The 20,826-nt window shown below is 31.1% G+C and overlaps 1 protein-coding gene and 1 pseudogene across 9 annotated transcripts in view; one reads left to right on the top strand and one right to left on the bottom strand.

The window, feature by feature from the left end:
- kuz (zinc-dependent metalloprotease kuz) overlaps positions 1–20,826 on the top strand; it is a 539,267-nt gene that overhangs the window by 323,974 nt on the left and 194,467 nt on the right. For all 9 annotated transcript variants that reach the window (XM_089597595.1, XM_089597587.1, XM_089597563.1 and 6 more), the window contains one exon: positions 17,560–17,916. In XM_089597595.1, coding sequence (XP_089453721.1) covers positions 17,560–17,916 — 357 coding nt within the window. The remainder of the gene's footprint in view (positions 1–17,559; positions 17,917–20,826) is intronic.
- On the bottom strand, positions 883–3,128 carry LOC149375766 (uncharacterized; annotated as a pseudogene).

Raw genomic sequence — 20,826 nt, forward strand, 5'->3', positions numbered from 1 at the left:
TTTCGGACAATCCATGTGGCTTATGAAATATTTCGTTCGTTTACTATTTTCTAGAGTGCCTTAAGGACTGTCTAATTAGCATACTTCATAATAAAAAAGGCGAACTTAATGTTGATAACGTGTGTATTGTAAATAATTTAATGAGAAATTTTTTAAATAGTTAGATGCAAAACAGGACTAATTATCTAACTGTGAACAACAAAATATGCTTATATAATTATATATATATATACATATTATGACAAACATCTACAAATAATTATATATTTTATTAGTCAAATAATTTTTTTATTCGGTAAGCACATAAGTTTGGTACAGGAAAAATGTTTTTTTTTGGTTATTAACATCTAGGTATACACATATTCTATTAATGTCTGTAGTTTTAATAACACTAATTTCAAGTGAAACACTAAAAATTTTTTTTGAATGCATTGAAAACTCAGTAATATCTTCAGTTGATATCAAATTACATAATGTATACTCTCTCTTCGTTTCTTCATCGGTGATGAATTCAAGTATACGTATAAATCTTTTATCTTTTGTTAAGGCATGAGAGTTATCAGATCTAATTCTTGTTGTTTTAGATGAAGTGTAACAACAGAAATCTTTAACAATTTTCCTATGCATTTGACTTCTGTTTGATAGCTCTAAATGCGTAACCCATCTCATGTATGGTTTTTTATACATTCCAAAATAACGAATACCCGAAATTTTTAAAGTTTTTTTTGCACTTTTTTTGTCAAGGTATGAAATAAAGTTTTCGACTGATGTGTCCTTTTGTAAAGAAATATGATTACTTAAAATATTCACACATTGTTTCATACGTAATGTTCTACATAGTTGATAAATAACACCTTTGGCAGCTTGAACCGTTCTAGCCAATCAAACTATACCAGTTTCAAAGACATAACCAGAACGAGACCACGAAGGTCCCCAATTCAAGACGCTGCCACCTACATGTATTAACTGGTGTATATTATATGTCATTGCATGCTCACCGTAATGTAGCTCTGTTAAAGCTACAAACTTCTTTAGAAGAATATCTGCATGAACTAATTGCTCTTTATCAATATTATCTTGATAAAGTATGTAAAAAGCTTCTACTAATAAAAGCCAGTGTTCAAAATACAGTGCCATGTGAGGAAACATAGAAAGAATTGGTACGCTACAGTATAGGATCCAGTTTTCGTACTCACGAGCTTTCCACCATTTTCTATCCGTAAAATCACGTGACAACCTTGCAATTTTTGAAGGCACCTTTATTTTTGACAAAACAGTATTAATTTTCTCTACGTCATTGGTGAAAAAACTATATGGTTTATTTTTGATTAAACACCAATATCCCGAAAACTGTTCAGCTACATCGAGACAAATGCTGTGCATAATATCGGTTACAAACCCTTCTATAATATTAAATTTTTCCAAGCTTATTAAGCACGAAGGATTTTTTATACCGTTACAAGCTTCTCCTCTAATTAGACTCTCTCTCATAAAGTTAACTGTCTCGATCTCTGTCCTTTCAGCTGGTATATCGTTCATGAGGACATACTTTATGCTACCACCTTTTCCAGTTGATACATAAAATCCAGGATGCATGCACCACCCACACCCATTGTATCCATTATATTGTACCATTCCTTGCATTGGCGCCCTAGCCACAGAGTCAGCACATGAGCAAACGGTGTTGGGTGGATGAATCAACTTCACTCGCCCTTGTGTCTTTTCAAAAGTCGAATTATTCAACTCGGTACAAGTAGAGTATCAAGTGAAAGAACACTGTGTAGACGTGACAAGACGTAGAAGAGAAAAAACCGGTGATGCCGTGTTGACTCGTCAAAGACGACTGACTCCAGACGCGCCCACCGCCCGGAGGGTGCCACACACCCTGCTCCCGCTAGAGACCTCTCCAAATGCAGGACGGGCGATTGGTTGGTGAGACCGGGCAATTCAAATACCGGCCAAGACAGTGGTCCGGACGGGGGTCAAACAAACGGTATGAACCTTAATGCATTTTTCTGGGCCTTTTAATTTGCAAACTATGCCGTTACTTCATAATTTATTCATGTAATCCACAAATGGCTTTAAAAAAATGTTTATATCAGGCTTTGTTTTACTGAACCATAATCCACATACCAATGGATTGTTTGACCTCACTTTAATGGGTAACTCGTTGATAATCAGCTGAATAGGCCATGTAGAAAATTTTGAATTTTGAAAGAGTGGAGCGCCATCTGTGTTAAAAGTTACCGTAATAAAATTTTCTTTATCTTTTGCAGATAATGATTCGATAAGTTGCTTGTACAAAGCTCCATCTATCAGATCTCCAATCCTATTTCCATGGCCAAGTTTTTCATCATTTTTTAATTCATAATAATACTCTTCGTTTTCGCTCATCAAGGACGATATTTCACTATCTACTTGTAAAAGTGCAAAGAAATCATAATACATAGAATTTTTCAACAAAATTTTTTGCCCACACGAGCAAGTAATCTCATGTTCATCATGATCAAATTTCTTGACATATTTTTTGCAAGATTTATTTGAACACACTGCATGAAATTCTATGTTGGAGTTAAAATTAAATATCTGATTAATAAGATATCGTGTATCTGGTAGAACATTACACCCTAAAATACAATTTATCATTTTACATAAATCTGCCACTCTAGATTGACACAAGTTATACACTAATGCAAACTTGATAACTACTAAGATTATCTCTGATTTACTTAGTGGCACACGTACATCTAAGGTTTCATTGCTTTCAGTGCTATCTAATATATCTTTTAGACGTTTAAAAGGAATTTCATCAGATTTGTTGTTAATATCATTATTGATGTCTTTACGAAAATCATTTAACTCCTCCATTTCACTGCTGCCATAGTTAGTCCCAACAGTGTGATTATGTTCAATCACAATACAATTATCTTCGTCGCCATCTTCCTCGTCAGTTAACGATAAATCTTCCATACTGTTTTCACAAAGATCAAAAAACCATTGATTCTGCAAACAACACCAATTATTATTATATAACAGGCAAAGATTAATATATCAGTACAATAATCGGGCTCAATGTAGCTCACTTGAATTGAATTGACAATAGGACCAGGACCAGAATTCTGACACATTGTGTAAAATAAATCAGTCCCACTAGAAGAGTTACTAGTATCCTGAGTAAAATAAATATATAGTCATTGTTATACAGGAGTTTTTTGATATATTATTGATACCTAATGATACTAAATATCATGCACACACCTGATCACTGTTTATCTCTAGAATCGTTCCCGAGTTAATTATATTTTGAAAACAACCTTCATTTATAACATCAACTGTGTCAAGTATACTAATATTATGACTGCTAGAATCAGTAGGTAATGCTGCAGATAAACAGCTGTCACTGCCAGTAACATGATAGCTTTTGTTATTTGTCTCGGAATCAGACGAAGAAATAGAATCACTACTAAAAGTTTTATTAAGCATTTCCTGAAAAATGCAATATATTTAATCTATGTACGAATATAAAAAGAAATAAAATTTGACTGTAATAAAGTGTTTTAATCACAGTCAATAAAAATAGTATTATTTTTTTACTTCAATAAGAACAATCACAATAAAACGATATTCATTTTAGTTTTTGATTACTCACTCTCCGTTCATTGTCTCTGTCTAAAATTTTCAATTGCGTAGTAAGATTTTATTTGAGATGGAACCCTTGTTGTCCCTGACTATAAGTAGTGAATCGTCGTATTTTCTGTGAATTATCATCAAGACATCCCCCATACCGTTTTATATTTTTTAAAATAACTGATGTATTATGCGCAAAGTTGCAATTACAAAAAGTACACAAACCAGCTAACTCAAGTAATAACTTGACTCACTGAAATAATATTTATTAGTAATGAATCACCAGTGCAAAATAAATCTTTAATGTAGTATGCTTTTTACTGTTTATGAAACGATGTTACCCGTTGATGCGTGATAATCGCGCTTTTTTATAAATCTCCGTGTAAAGGTCGCAACACGGAGATATAGGGTACATTTTTTTTTAGGTCGGTCGGTCGGTTGGTCCAATTAAATTTCTCAAAAAAGTATACCCATATTCACTGTATCTGGATATACATGTTAGAGGAATCGGACCGACCAACCGACCGACCGACCGACCCCAAAAAAAACGTACCCATACCCATAGCCCATAGCCCATAGCACCGTTGTTTTAAGACTTTTGGGTGACGATCTGCGGAATGCAGGAACGATAATCAGTCACTCAGAGTCCGTTCCTTACATCCACTGACGGATTTACGTTTGGCTTATGGTAGCATACTCGATGCTTGACAGGGTTAATACGGATTAACCTGTAGTATAACTATATATTTTGATTACTATTACAGTTTTTAGATGTCTGAGCAACGTCTAGCGGCTCCTAATTTCTTCCTTTTTCTACTTGAGCTTAGCTGGCTTTACTCAGTCACTGCCTTTTTTGGAATAAGCTATCTATTATGTATATGTCTATGGTTTAAATGCTATTTTGATGTGATTTGACAGTGACAAGACCTTTATACTTATCCATCATATGTACATACTGTACACTTTTTCAGCATGTGATATACGAGGCATTGTGTTTAACTAACTAAAATGTAAACGCGTGGTATGTTACACTATCGTCGAACAATAACGAGTCATTGGGATAGATATAGTGAAAATCAAAAGGCTATGAGGCTCTTTTACAGTCAAGCTTGAATCAGATGGCGCCAGGGCACGTCGCGGCTGTCATAGCCGTCGCACTTACACACCGTCAAATTTACAGTTGTGTATTGTGTCCGTCAGCCTATCTGTGTGATGAGCAAAGCAGAAGACATAACCTTTGTAAATGATTGCTGTTGTTTTGCAGACAATTTTTGTTTGCATTTACGTTTAAAGATAGTAGGAAAAATGAAGTGCAGTGTAATATCCTGCGATAAGAAAGTGAAATTTAAATTTCCTTCTGATAGTGTGATAAAAAAAAAGTGGCTCGAAGCAATTGGGAGACCAATCATTAGTAAACAAATACATAAATAGCCTAGTAAATATAACCTAAAATGTACACTTACATGTCCACGAGTTCTGCTTTTCTTCCACTGACTCTTGCTCCTTTTAAAAAAACTCTGACTCCTGTCCCTTTTAAAAACTTTTTCAATTCTGAAACTTTTAAGCTCCCATAATATTCTTTCATGTCTTCCTTATTCATTTCAAAATTTCAAATATTGCGCTGTACCACTACACTTTAATTTCCTGTATACATACAATACTGAAAAGTAATGTTGTGTGAGTGAAACGGCCATGACAGCCGCAACGTACCCTGGCGCCATCTGATTCAAGCTTGACTGTAAAAGAGCCTCATAGATTATTGCGTAAGATTATAAAATGCGTTTACGTAGGGAAAAACCTTAATGTATGTTAGTGAAAGTATTATAAGTACTTATGTGCCCTCATTATTGCGTGGTACATAATGTGCTGAAATATATAAAACAAAAAAAGCACACAAATTAGTCCATTTTTTTAAAACTTAACATCTCCTTTGGTCAAAGCTGTAACCATGGATGTTGTTACGCATGTTCGTGTCAAAATTCAAGGAAAATTTGATAAAATTAATAATAGTGGAGAAAAAATAATTATAGTCAAACGTTCGCGAATACTTAAATTAACAAATCTCGAAATAAAAAAACCAGCATAATCCATGATAAATTGTACTCATTGATTTGGGATGCCGAAAATTCAGAGAAGATTATCGTTCCTGTTCTAATTATATACTATGCTTGTAAGTACCATAAATGTAGAATATTGTTTCATAACATCATGAATCGTAGACACATGCATATACACAACAGTAGTGAATTATGTAGATAACGATGTTTGAATATTAATTATTTATAGTTTACCGCTTGTTCTTTCATACTGTTGCTAAAATGTATAACTTTCATCGCTTGAAAAATGGTTTTTCAAATGACATGCCTTACAAATTCTAAGTCTCATCGTTAAATATAAAACTAATCATTGCGCATAAAAGATCCTCTATAACTAATTCATGCCTAGAGTTTTTATAGTCATGATTATCCAGCAATAATCATAGAAAAGCAACTAATACTAACATTGATGTAGTTGCAGTTGAATATCTCATTCGATTGTTTGTTCTTTTTAATTAGGTGGAGACGAGGAGGTAAATAATTTAAAGAAAAAAAGGGCTCGTACTGTTTCTCTTTCACAAACGGTCGTTGATAAATATCTTGAAAATGATATAAGTGGTAACAGCTCAAATAATTCTTTTGAGTCGGTACGTAGATGTTATAATACATTTTTTCATTAACAACTAAGAAAGAAAAATGTTTTGTTTGAAAGATTAAAGGTTTTATAGGTCAACAAAATTAATTTTTTTATACAGTATAGTAAAGAAAGCAAAAAAAAAGAAGATACGGATCTTCAAGAAACTAGTCCTAAAAAAAGTGATCCTCTGAATAATTGTTCAACTGGAACAAATAATTTGAAAGAGTGGCATCATGATTTCCAATTAAACTTAAAGCCATTACATCCAGACCACTTGATACTGACACTGAGTAATAATTCATTAATTAGTCACCAAAAAAAACTTGAAGAATTACAAGTACTGACGAAAAACCAAGACTTTACCATTCAGGAGCAAGCTAATACTATAGTAACCCAACAAAAGCGTATCCAAGAACTTGAGATCATATGTAAAATTTTGGAAGTTCATTTTGAGTAAAATTGGAAATACTGGAGTAAAAAAACAGTTGTTTAGAATATCGAGTACTCCCAAAAAAACACTCACAGATGAGCAGCTAGAAGAGCAGCGCCAAAGGGATCTTGACAGGGAGTTGTTAAAAATTTCACCAATTAACGATCTATTTACTGAGAAAAGTAATGAAAACAAGGAGTCGGATGAAATCATAACTCGTAAGTTTTAACTTTTTATTATTAGTCTCTTATTAAGTATCTCACACTTATAATTAAAACTTTTTAATAATTGATACAAGCTTATGGTTATACATCCAAAGTTGTAACGGCATTGAGCAACGTTAATAAAAGGAGACAAAATGAAAAAATAAATAAACAAATGAGAAAGAAAATAAAAGGAAAAAAAAATTCCATCAAAAGAAAGTCCAAGAAAGTAGAAAAAAAAATAGTGACAATGACTATAAATCAGACAATTATCAAGATTATACGGAGCATAAAAAGATGACACGATGGACAAAAGTAGTGGATGGTAAAAAAGTAAGTATCGTAGGTTTACGTATGTATTATTGGACATTATCAGTGATATATCACATCTATTTTTCATGTACCTTTAAGGTGAAATTCATGCACCTGATGTCTGGAATACATATAAGCTATGCTACTTGGGAAGATATTAGGGATTTAACAAATTCACAACAGTTTTTAAAATATCTAGCAAAAAGTATATATGGTAGCAATGTTCTTTAATGCAAAAGGCTTTCAACGTGTCAAAAACAAAAGATCAAGGAAAAAAGAAACCTTTTACTCCTAGAAAAAAATACGTTATTAGAAGTATGTATTGATAATTTACTAACCAATTACTTTAACTTTTTTCATGTACTGTGCAGCAGAGATTATAAAATATAGCCTCTCATATATAGATGGGCAGGTTTCATACAAATTTGAAGCCAGTTTTGAGGATACCCTGGTCTAGTTCATTACCTCGACTTTTGGTACTTACAGCAAATCAATTTTCAAACACAAAATTATTAATTTTGCGAGATATGTTATGTATGTGATTTTATACGATTCCGTGCTAGAAAAAAATTTCATAGAAATAGAGTCTGCATAATTGCGCACAAAATTGCTAAATTTAACGAGGCAAGTAACTTTTCTTGTTTAGTATGACTTTATTTTCAATAAAAATGTAATGAAAAAATAAAGTAAGAAAATTATTTTTCCAGTAATCGGAGACTCTAGAGTATAAAAGAGCAAAACGTTCAGCCCGAGCATGTTGCCGCTGAGTAGCCATCGCCAAACATAAAAATACATGAACCGGTATCGTATTTTAGCTGTTTACATGGAGCGTAGTGTACCGTAATACTTTCTTTGCTTCTAAAGCCAACAGTCACTGGGATACTTAACTAGTCAGAGATACTCTTAAAACTAGCTCTTAAATTCATGTACGACTACTAGGACTTAACTTTCTGAACATACGGAGTTGAAACTGTATGTTCTCTATTTACGGCTCTTGCAAATGTCAATGTAAATAGATACCATATATTAAAATAGTTTCATATTGCCATCGAATACAGAAAATTGATAGTTATAAATTTAGAACGTGTAGTAAATAAGTGGGATCCACTATATTTTTTTTTTTTTTTTTTAAATGTTCTATTATTATTTTCAATGGTCTAGTACCAAGTATAATTCCGTAATCACTGCATATTTCAAAGGTTAATTGAAAGTACTTTAAAACACGTGTTTTGTATTAATTGTTTGATCGAAACCGAACTTCATAGCGATGTTCAAGAAGCATTTATATCTCTTGAAATGTTTTGAAACTGATAACTTCTTTTATGTATTTTACAGAACTGTATTATTCTTTCTTAAACAAAAATGAGATAAAAACAAAGAGAAAGTTACTAAAGGCAAGTTGGAAAAAGGACTTAGGTGATTATATCAACTTTCTCCGAAAAAATGGTAAATCATCTGAGAATTGATCAGAAACAGCCTTCTTAACATTATAGTAGTAAAGTAAAACAATTTTTATATTTTACAGACAAAGAAAATAGCAGCACCAGTGAGTGTGGCAGCTCATCAAACTCTAGGAGTGAAGAGCAATCGGGTATTGAGTGGTAAACTTTACCAAAAATTATCAACAAAATATCTCATTAATACATATCTTTTGGTTTTTAAAATTATTTTTTTTTTTCACTCTGCAAGATCAAGTACAAAAATAAAGTTTGTAGCGTAACTTCCGTAAATTTCACAAAAATAAATAGTAGATAATTTATTGTTGTGCTGAATAGAATTGTAAGACAAACAAAGTATTATAATCTATAAGCTTACATGTTATCTGGAGAAGTATTAAAGATTATCCATTAACAATTTTGCGGTAAATTGTTTAATGGAAAAAATAAGCACTGCGTATTAATTTAAACATTAATTTATTCTGCATTTAAAAAAATCGAAAAAAAAATCAAATAATCATTGTGATCTAACTTTATGCATGTTTTAGCTTAGATTACTGATACTATCAGTATTTAAAATGTGGTTTTTTTTTTAAATAAAATACTTAGATCTAAGCTATGTTTGAAAATTTCAAATCTTTAGTACAAAATCAAACAAATTAGACAAAAAAAATTTATATTAAGTTGTAAGCTTATATAATACGTCAACAAGTATTCAAAAATTATTTTATAATGTTATTTCATCGAAAAAATGGTACTATGTATAACTTCCGAATATTAACATTTTTTTGTTTTTCTAAACTTTTTTTCATTTGAATCATAAAAAGTAAAATATAAAACAAGTTTTCATTTTAATTAAACTATGTACATATTCAAGCATTAACTACTTATAACTTATTAAAAATGATGACTTGTAATGGAGTATTTAAATCCAAACACTGTACAAAAATGTAAAAAAATGACAAAAAGTAATAACGCTGTAAGCTTACATGGTAAATTAAGAAGCGTTGAACAATTTATTATGAATATTACCAAAAATCATTTAATGAAAGAAATAAAAAAAATTTCATATATTTTGATAAATATGTGTGTCCTACACAATACCTGTATCTATCACAATTATGTTGTATTTGTAAAAAAAAAAATAAAATTAATAAACAAAAATCATTTTCTTCTTTTCATGTTGTAACAGAAAATAATATACTTATATGCAGCAAATATTGCACTATATCTTTTAAAAAATTAAAAAGGTGTAAGTGGCTAACTTGTATGATTATAAACTTGTACACTATATTTCACCATTACTTGTTTTAAGAAAACTATACTTGAAAATTTAACTTAAGCACATTTTTTATTGTACAAACCTTAAAATATTATACTTATTGAATAAGCATTGTATTTTCAAAAAACCATATCTCTTTCTGAAACCACATGGTTTTTGAAAACCATGTAGTTATTCAAAGTATAAAACCACATGTGGTTTTCCGACATGGATTTTTTCAATAGAGGTGTCACATATCAGCATATAACAACATACGATTCGAGTTCAACAAACTTCCAGAACATGCTTCAAGAAGAATCGCTTGTTTATTTTCACGATTCGTCACATCAACTCGGTATGTCGTATTAACTCAGCCTGAAAAAGTTGTAATTCTTTTTCTACTCAAACAAGGCATTAAAATATACGACTATACGATAATTCTGAAGTGGGTAGCGCCAAGGTGAGCTAAGTCCACAGAGAATCGGTAGCGTATTGCCATAAAAAGCGCAGGTCGTAGAGTGCTCTATTAACATTATTAGTGACGCATTAATATTTAGCTACCAGGTGAGCTCTCAGTCTGAGACAACACAAAGACTCTTAACTTATTAGATAAAGACCCCCTCCCTGAGCCTTTTAATAGGTATATGGGTATAAATCATGAGGTCATTAGCATATGTTATATGCTCAATGCCAACTGAGTCAAAAATGTCGTATATGTACGTTACGTAAGATAATCGCCACCGTTTAGTCAAATTTTGCTACCATCATCAACAATAGATTCGGTTTTAATGTCTCACAAGTTGCTATTATTATTACCTGTACTGTTACTATTATTATTATTTTTGTCGTTCTTGTTATTGAAGCTATTTTTTAATTTTTTTTATTTTTAATATTAGTCATATAATTATTTGTATGTAAACACCTGCTTGCATTACATCTACGTGAAAGACCGAGTCACTATTTAATGTTGAGATTGTAGCCTGTGATGTCAAATACATGATTTTATTTGCCTCCAATTGGGCGCAGTTTTAAATATGTGGGATCGCTCTCCCTCAAATAGTCTATTCAGAAATTCGCCCCGCGTATTCAAAACAAACTTAAAGTGTAGGAATTTTGCTGGTGCTCTTAAGCTGCACAAGCGATCGTAAATGCATGAGTCCAAGGACTCATTCATAAAAATATGTACATCAAGTTGCACGGGATCACGATGAGGTAAGTTTAAGAAAGCACAGAAAGTCTCAGCAACCGCGCTACTATTTACTTCAGATTTGCATACTCGTCTTTTGAAATATCTAAAAATTATTTATACCGGTATGTCTTCTATATTTTAGTTAAATTCAGTCTCTTTATTCTTATTTCACAGCTATACCGACAAATATAGGCTAGACATTCGTGAGAACAATGGAAACGAGACCTGTGTATCTAAAAATGCTCAATTTATTTCCCAAATTTTTTTCCGTCTCAGCCTTTACGAAATTTGGTCGTATTGTTAAATTGAGCTGCAAGCCAAATTTTTCTGTGTATGATTGGAATCGGCGTGCTCTTAAAATAAGGTAGAGTTGTTAAAGTATGATGTCGGCTACAAGAACTTTCTGAATTTACCATAGATAGCACGCAGCGTTGGGAGTTCTCAGTGGCTAAGATGATAGAGTGTTTGCTTCTCATCTAGAAGAGTCTGGTTTGAGACTCTACTCCGTCACTTAGTTCTTCGTCATTCTGTGGTGTTTTTTATATGACCTAATTACTAGAATATCATATAAGTAGGCAACTGGTATAATGCCTTTACCATGGCATGCACATTTTCAGATAATAGTAAAAAACTATGATGTCTCAGAGGAGGTCTCTCTCTCAGGTCTCTTTTATAGTAAAATTATCCTACAAATTATCAATGATACGAATAATATAATACATGTGGCGAATCAAAGTCGTGTATGTATGTAAGCACCCACACCCATTAAACAAAGATCGACAGGACTTGGCACTATTAAGGTAGGATACTTACTCGGCGGAAAATCTTAAATATGCACAAAAATTCAAATTTTCTGAATGTTAAATATCCTATTGGCTCCGTGCATGAAGTTAGAGGGAAGGGCTGGCGCTGGCTGTCAGTTTAACACGGAGTTTCATGAAAACAGGGGTATGGTGTTGTTGCCGGTGGCTGCCATGGATACTATTTGCTTCCATAAGATTTAACATGAGTTGGGGATGTATAATTAGGGCAGCACGGTGTATGTACGGAGCCAATTGGTCTAATCTCGAATTTCGTGTGACTTATACGTGAATATCTTAATTTTAGTATCAGAACAAACTATTTTTCAGCAAATAATTTAATGATGTTTTAGTCATAGTATTAGGTTATAACTTATACTGTTCCTGTGGTTTTCGTAGTCGGTTAACACATATTAACTCTGCAAAGAGTTTCACTTTTATGATAAATATAAATTATAGATAATAAATAATAGATAGTCCAAAATAAAATTTTTAATTTTCTACCTTAACAATTAGATCCTTTAAAGTATCTAGATAATTTATCAAATTCATTAAAAGTAACTTTTTTATTGGAAAAAGATATATTGCTGCTTAATTTTACTATTTCTCATAATTACGACAAACCATACAGTACCATATGGTTATTATTTGGCAAGATTGGTTTGAAGAACATGCTAAACTATAAGTAACAGTAGAGAGTTAAAGGCTTTATAAAAAAGCTTAAGAATTAGATTGTCAAATGATAAGTTGATAACTATGATCACTCTCGTGTACAAGCAACTGTCTAAAAATTTTCTTCACATACGCCACAAAATCGTATCAATAGTAACGCTACCTTAGTATTAGGTTGAGCAAATAAGGAAGAAGATTAGGATCGTCATAAAGAATATCATTAAGAAAAATGCGTTTGCTACTACGAAATGCCGCTACAGTCGGTTCTGTGCTTTGTAGCCAAGCTCAACTTTTTGATAACTCCATGATGTGGAAGAAACCTACTAATTAAACGGTTATTAACATTACCCATGTGCCCTAACCCTTTTCTTTTTTTTTTTATTCTATTTTAATTATTTTTTTTTTTTTTAAGATTGATATCAACGTCTTTTAAAGCAGGGATTATTAAAAAATTTATCTTCTCACATTATTAGATCAAAAACTGATTGACGGGGCGAATCCATTTGAGATTGAATATAACTATCGGATCACCTTTATATGGTAAGCCAAGAACGTTATAATCGTCATTCCGTCTACTTACTGCATTGCAATAAAATAATTTGCAGCTCTTTCCTTTAGAGTTATAAACGCAGATATTTCTCTCTGCTGGTTGCTGCTAGCACCCTTCGTTTTGTTTCCCGATGTTACGGACTCTTGATTGTCTGACACTGCTGCCTTATGTACTGTCAGATCTGAGTTAATATTGTTTTTCCATATCAATTTAGTTGTTGTCTTTGGCACATAAGGTACGTAGGACCCTCATTCTTTAACTCTGGTAGAGCCTTCGTTTTATGTTAATTGCTAATGGCTGTTTCTATCCCGCTCCCTATTATTCTTAGTAATAATTCCTTCCCGACTAGTTGACTTGATTTTAAGTTCTTTGTAAGTCTCTTTGAGGCTTTTTTTAATGCATCCTTTGTTCTATTCTTTATTCCTTTTAGTTTGCCTCTCTTGTTGTGTGATCAACGTACATAATTTCTTTATTATTAGCTTTTACATTATAAAAAAAGGATCTTGTACTGTTTTTGCTCTTCACTTGCCTGGGTCGATCCACCCTCACATTCAACATCTTCTTATTTTGCTTTAATTCTGCTTTACCAACATACCCTTGTAGTAGATAACACTTCTTAGTCTCCCTCACTGTATGCTTCCAACTTTTAGCTGTCACTTTTACTTATTCATGTTATTTTTCCGTCACCTAAACTAACTTTTACATGGACTAGTAATTTTTTACGTTTAACCACAAAATCTTACTACGTCCATCCATTGTGAATTTTTTCAATATGATATTACTGTATGGACTTTTTCGAATTTTGAAAACCACTCGAATAGTATTTAATCTAAATAGAAGCATAACGGTAAAAGTAAAAAGAATAGAGCAAGCTTCCTTGATAGACCTAAAACAACAGCAATACTTTTAAATAAACTGAATTTTGAACTGTTATCAAGGAGGTTTGGGAGTATTATTCAAAGGGACGAGGAAGTGGGAGTCCCCTCTGCCCTCGCAGTTTGGTCCCCTTTACCGCGCACCCCCTCTTGCACCCCACAAACTCAATATTTTCCTTACGTTGAACGTTTGCATTGTTTAAAATGCACTATAACATGCCTCTAAATTTTGCTAACCGAATAATTAAACAATAATAAACTTGTAGGTAGGTTTTTTTCAATACCATTGCATTTTTTAAAAAGTTTTGTCCATTGAAGTGAGACAAAAAGGTTACTTTCCACAAAAGCCTTTGTGAATCACATGATTTTTGTTTGTATAATTCTTTTAAAAATGACCTACATCAAATATTTAAAAAATTCATGCAAGTTCTATGTATTCTACACTATCAAGAAAACTATATTATTGTGATCTCTGCATTTTATTATTACTCCTGAACCTCCTTAAAGTTTTACAAAATTTTGCTCCACTGTTACAATTCAACATCATTTTTTGAAAAAGCTTAAATTACAGGTCATTTTTTTTATCTTATCATGGAACCGTTGTAGAAAAGTTAAATAGCCTTATATAAATCTGTTTAAAAAAAAAAATTTTTTCATTTATTGTTTATATGCGCTGGCAAAAAAAATGCAGAATTACTTTTACCACAATAAAAAAGCTTTTCATACTATTTCTATAGAGTTTGAATAACAAACATTCATATACTTAAATATTTTATTAAAAAATTTAAGAAAAATTTTTTTTTGTCATCAACAGATTTACAAAAAAACAGTTTTTAAACATAGAAAAATAAAAATTATTAGGAAGTAGAAAGTCAAACTTATTTGCATACATTGAAAAATAATTCATGAATATAACGCTAAAACGAATACTCAGGAATAAAGTATATAAATAAAGTCACACAAAAATAATAAGCATTACAAAAATAGAAATTAAGAAACACTAAGTGGAGGGTACAATTTATTTAATAAAAGCCATATAGAATAATAAATGAGGAGTAATACTTCTAGAAATAAATCAGGTATTCAATTAAAAAAAAAAGTGAAAAGTTGATATGAAAAACAATTACAACAGCAATTTAAGTTAAAATTTAGTTATTTCGTCTGTACAGCAAATATAAGAATGTTTTTAGAACCATCATAACTTTTAAATAAAGAAATAAGTGACAAAACGACTTCTTGATACCAACTTCAATTTGCTTAAAAAACGCTTGCAGTTGTTCTAAACAGTAGCTTTAAGCTAGTAAGTGCGCAATTTTTATCCTGTACGGCAGGTGTCTGTGGATAATATCGTTGGCACAGTCATACTAAAGAGTCCTGTTGACGATCTTGTATGAAACCTTTTAATCTCCTTTTTTCCCATACTTTACTTACGCTCTACTCAGTACTTTGTACCAATGACAAATGGGACTTGCTTAAGTATGTAAGTAATTTAACTGATTAAAAATCAGTTTATTCAAGAGTTCTTAACAGACTATGTGCGTATTTTACAACGAACACAGTTTATATTATGCCATTACATTAAAGTGTAAGGACTCAAGAAAGGTTATACCAGATTTCAGATTATAATTAATAGCACAATGGCTTCTGCAAGTTAATTTGTCAAAAACTATCTTGCACGCAAAAAGTTGAGCTGGCAGTAAGTATGGCTTGCTTGTCATCCATGCAAGTCAAGCATGGCAGCATTTTGTGTAGTTAACGTTTATGTAAATATTTTTAGAGCTATATAGTAAAATGGACTCTTTTTGATACCAATATATCCGTATTTAGAGAAGCTTTATTTTTCTGCATTTTTTATAAACTTCTTATTATGTGAACCAAAGGCTTAAAACATGAACTGACAGATGTTTTTTGCCATTTGTAAGAACCTACGTTAAATAACAAAATTTTAACTTTCATTTACTCGGAAACTGTACTCTTGATGGCTCTAAAATTTTAACAAAATTCGTTTGAAAATGTAATGAGTGGGTTTTAATATTTTATTTGTTCTTTCTTACTATCTGTATTTTTGGGAACAAAAACTTCTTTAATGTAAAATATGGTTTTGAGAAAATAACTTTGGTATAAAGACAAAAATCTGCTAGATATACGTTTAAAGCTTTTAAAAAAATAGTATAAAGTATGAAAATTTTGAGACTTTTACATCGAGACAGTAATGTACAGTAAAAGAAAACAACAAATACATTTAATGAGGCACACAAAAATATGAAAGGAAAAATATGTGTTTGAAAAGGGAGAGAGACATGAAAATTCTTATTGTTGTAACCCTAAATAAAAAGCTTTTTATTGTGAGACTTGAATTCGGCGCTCTGTTTTTGCTTGGATGTTTGAATAGTTTAAGATGATGATGTGAGTCTGTGTGAACTTAGTGTAGCTGCCTAGCTGTACCAGTTGTTCCTAGTCTATTTAAGAGCGCAGGTGTGCTTTAAATTGATCTTTTTCTTAGTTTTTTATCAGATCGTGTTTAGTTTGTTTGCAGTTTTCTTTACGATTGTTAAAGATAATAAAGATAACTTTGTCTAAATGAACTTGTAAGTTTAATTAGAAATAAAGTGCTCTCTGTTATTTGCCCATTTCCATACTTACATACGTCTATTATAAATGTTGACAGTTTTGTATGAATAGAGTCAGAGTAGTTCAAATAAAAATTATATGGAAAATGACATTATTTAAAGAATACAGATACGCTTTAATCTTTGGTTTTTTTATCAAAACATGCAAAAATACAGAAAAACTTGACTGGTAAATAAAAGTACAAAAATAGATATTGTCGTGATAAGAATTGACGCAGTGTTTAAGACAAATAAAAGAGTTGAGATATTGGAGGATAACTACATAAATATAATAAAAATTCCAAGCTATGGATGTTGAATATTTGACATAGTGAAATAAAGATTGGGAGCAGTAAAATGCAACTTAATTAGGTTCAAATTTTTTTAGATTCTGCTACTAAAATACCTACAAAAAAAATTCTAAATAAGATATTAACGAAGTAAAAATAAAAGTCACTTTATTTATTTTAATTAACCCTCATGAGATCAAAATGTAATGTCAGTTATTTGAGTATAAAAGGTATTATAATTAAAAAAAACTTTAAAACCATGTATAAAAAAGCTAACATAGCGTATGTCTTACATAAGGGATAGTGTGCATAGCGCGCTGGGGGTGACTTTATTACATATTTCTTAATTTCACTGTAGTATACTAATACTTCTGGAATATACATTGCAAAGTATCAGTCACACTAACTTAAGATAGAAAAAAAATTTTGAATCTTGTATCTGTACAAGTCTTCTATCTCGAAAATCTATCTTTACAGAACAATCTTCCCTAAATAAAAATCATTTTATTAAAAGAAAAAAGTAGTAAATATTCATAAAAAAGAAAAATTGTTTTCACATGTGCTTATTTTTTTTTAAATTAAAGCATTTATTTGTGTCTAAAAACCAAGTAATAATGTTTTCTACATTACAGTTATGTATAAACGGAGAGTGCACTGGTTCGATTTGCTTGGAGTGGAATTTAACTGAGTGCTTCTTGACAAGCAATGGTGGACCCAAAAGCACTATTGACAAACGAAAATTATGCGAGCTTGCTTGCCAAAATGGAACTGATGCTTCAACTTGTCAAAGTACCAGTGAATTTGCTCATTTAGTCAATCTGAGTAAAGGTGGAATCAGCTTAAGACCAGGCTCACCCTGCAACAACTTCCAAGGATACTGTGACGTATTTCTCAAGTGCCGGGATGTAGATGCTGAAGGTCCATTAGCTAAACTAAAAAATATGCTCTTTAACAAAAAAACTCTTGGAAACGTAAAGGAATGGATGATGGTTTGTACACTTAACTTTTTTTACTATTCTCTGAATAAGGTGGTTTTTGTAAACACGATTTTTTGTTTTTAACTTTTTTGAAGTTATACTTCTATAGGCGCGTTCTGCCCTACGGAGTAAATCAACGATTTCAGATTGGTGACCTTGAGAAAAAGTGTAATAGAAGTAAATTTTGCTTGATTCTCCCCCTTCGCCCCACCCCTCTTGACGTACTTCCGGTCCCCAGTACACCACACAACGTCATAGCACGACACCACGTCACATAACATCATCCCATTACACCACACCACACTACACATTTTGAATTTTATAATTTTTTCTGTTAACCAATATAAAAAAAAAAAAGAAAAAATGAAAAGAAAAAAAAACTAGTTCCCGAAGACAATAAAACCCCTGTCCTCTTGCACACTGAGCGAGCCCCTTACCCACTCTGCTATAAGCGGGCTGGACAATGGGTAACTTTGTTTTATTTTACAGTTCCTAACCTATTTACTATGTGAACTATTTTCAATGTTAATTTTGTATTTACTGTGTATTCATTAATGTGATTTCATTTTACAATAAATAAATAAGTTATTCATTAAAATATACTTTTTTGGTACATGTTTTTCTCAAAGATTTGGAACATTCATTCATTTATCATTGATTTGTTACTTTTAAAATAAATAAATTACTGTTCATACAATTTTTTTACATTTTTCAGAATTTTCATAAATAAAAAAAAAAAAAAATTCCATACTATATAAATACAATAATTCATTTTTATTACGTTTTTTACATTTACCATTTTTCCTTTGTGATTAAGAACGAAATTCAGAGAGGTGGGAGGAGCACAAATATATGCTGGAACGCTGAAAATTATTTTTCTCATTAGGATGAACTTTCATACACGATTTTATTTATACTTGAGTTTTTTTTTGTTTTATTGAAAAAAAAAAAAAATAAATAAATAAATAAATAAAAAATGTATAGATTTATCAGAAAATGAAACAAGTTTATCTAAAAGTAATCTTTCATACAAACAAAAAGTGGGAGCTCTATATAAATCTTATAAATCTAAGTGATTTTTCCATAAGGTTACAGGTTACATGTTAAATTAAAAATTTTTTAAATAAAACATGTAAAAAAATGTACAGTTAAATGATCTACTTTTTAAAAAGGGTATTTCTTATTTTCTTAAAAAGTTGTTTTGAAACTATCAGAAGATTTGATAAAAGAGCACAGTCTTGTACTGGCCAGCCCCCACATTGTTTGTATTGTATTGTGCCATAAAATATTATTTGTTATTGTTCTACTATTAGATATTTAAATATTTATTGAAACCACAATCAACTAACGTAGGTATACTCATTCCAACGATAATTGCACCACCTTTTTACATAATATTGTTTTATACGAGGTTTACTTATATTTATAATTATATTATTTGCTATGTAATTTTATAGAAGTATAACTTCTTACGTAGGTACCCCAGCACCAACTGCTCGCTGGTTTTTATTATAAGAAATCTCTTATCTATCTGCTGAAATCTTATAAACTTTTTCAAAATTACTAGATGTTTAATTCAACATTATACTAAAATTAATTTATGTCGTTTAAATCGATCGACCTAATTGTCAATAAAATTGCATCTAGCAAAAAGTCAAAACTTTTTTAATAAAAAATTCATAGTATTCTTCAGTTTTTGTGTTTTTTTTAGTTAAAATCATATAGTTATCTTACCTCTTATATCTCTACCTTCGGATGCTGATACGCAACATTTGTTGAAGTCTTCAATTACTTTTGGAGACATTGTTATATGCTGACTAAAACAATTTTGTACTGAGGCCTGCTTAGTTTTTGTTTCTTTAAATCGTTCTCCTTTCTATTTTCAATGCCATACTTTTCGATGGATAGAATTTGTATATTTTCTGTAATAGAGAATTCCTTTTAACTACAGTGAATATTTAACTTTACAAACATTTCTTTTTCTGTAAATGTCGAATAAGTAGCTAGCCTCCTCTTAGTGTTAACTGTAATTTAAAAATTTTATTTTTTAGTGCAATTTGACTCTAAAAACATAATAGATTTTGAGCTGCTTTTGTCAATAATGTTCTTTTTTTCATTAAAGCCGCTTACTATTGAGCCAACACTGCTTGTTACTTATAGGTACTTACGTTATTGATTACCACAAAATTATATTAAAAATGGCTAATCACTAAACTAAATAATGGAAGAAACGAAGTACTGTAGATCGAAAAATTTTATCAGTAAGACATATTTGAATGCGGTTTTATGAACTCATCTAATTAGAGCCCCAGGGAACTTCGTGACTTAAATTGATGAAAAAAGAATTTAAAGTATGAAATTTGTATAAATAATATGAATTTGATACTTGCCTTTTTAACTGACTGAGAATACTGAATTCACAATTCGGTTAACAGTCTAAAAAATGATTTCAAACTCGTTGATCAAGGGCTTTGTGGATCGCTGATTATCAATATTGTGACAGTATTGGTTTCCGATGCCTGGAGCCCAGGGTAAATAGTATTCCGTCATTTTTTGGAGTTTCCAATGAATTCGTTGTATAATAGGTACAAACTCGTGACTTAAGGTATTTCATCAAATACGAATATCGTGACTGAATTGGTCTTCGTGGAACTTGATGCGCAGGATGAACGGTCTGTTGTCTCTCAGAGTTTTTAGGAAATTTGTCAAATAACTTGCTTCAATTCAATTAGGAATATAGGACATGTGAAATAAAAAAATTTTAAGACGATACTATAATTTAAAGAATATCTGTTAAAATTGTTGACTATTATAAAAAATTAAAAAATTGCTCATCAAACACATGCTTAACGGTCGTTGTAATGTAAAAAGCTAAGTTCCTGGTAATAAAAAAAAAAATACGTACATTAAAATATTCCAAAA

The sequence above is a fragment of the Copidosoma floridanum genome, unplaced genomic scaffold (genome assembly GCF_036245765.1).
Source record: "Copidosoma floridanum isolate Cflo_tuat_1 unplaced genomic scaffold, Cflo_Japanese_pri ptg000004l, whole genome shotgun sequence".
Lineage (NCBI taxonomy): Eukaryota > Metazoa > Arthropoda > Insecta > Hymenoptera > Encyrtidae > Copidosoma > Copidosoma floridanum.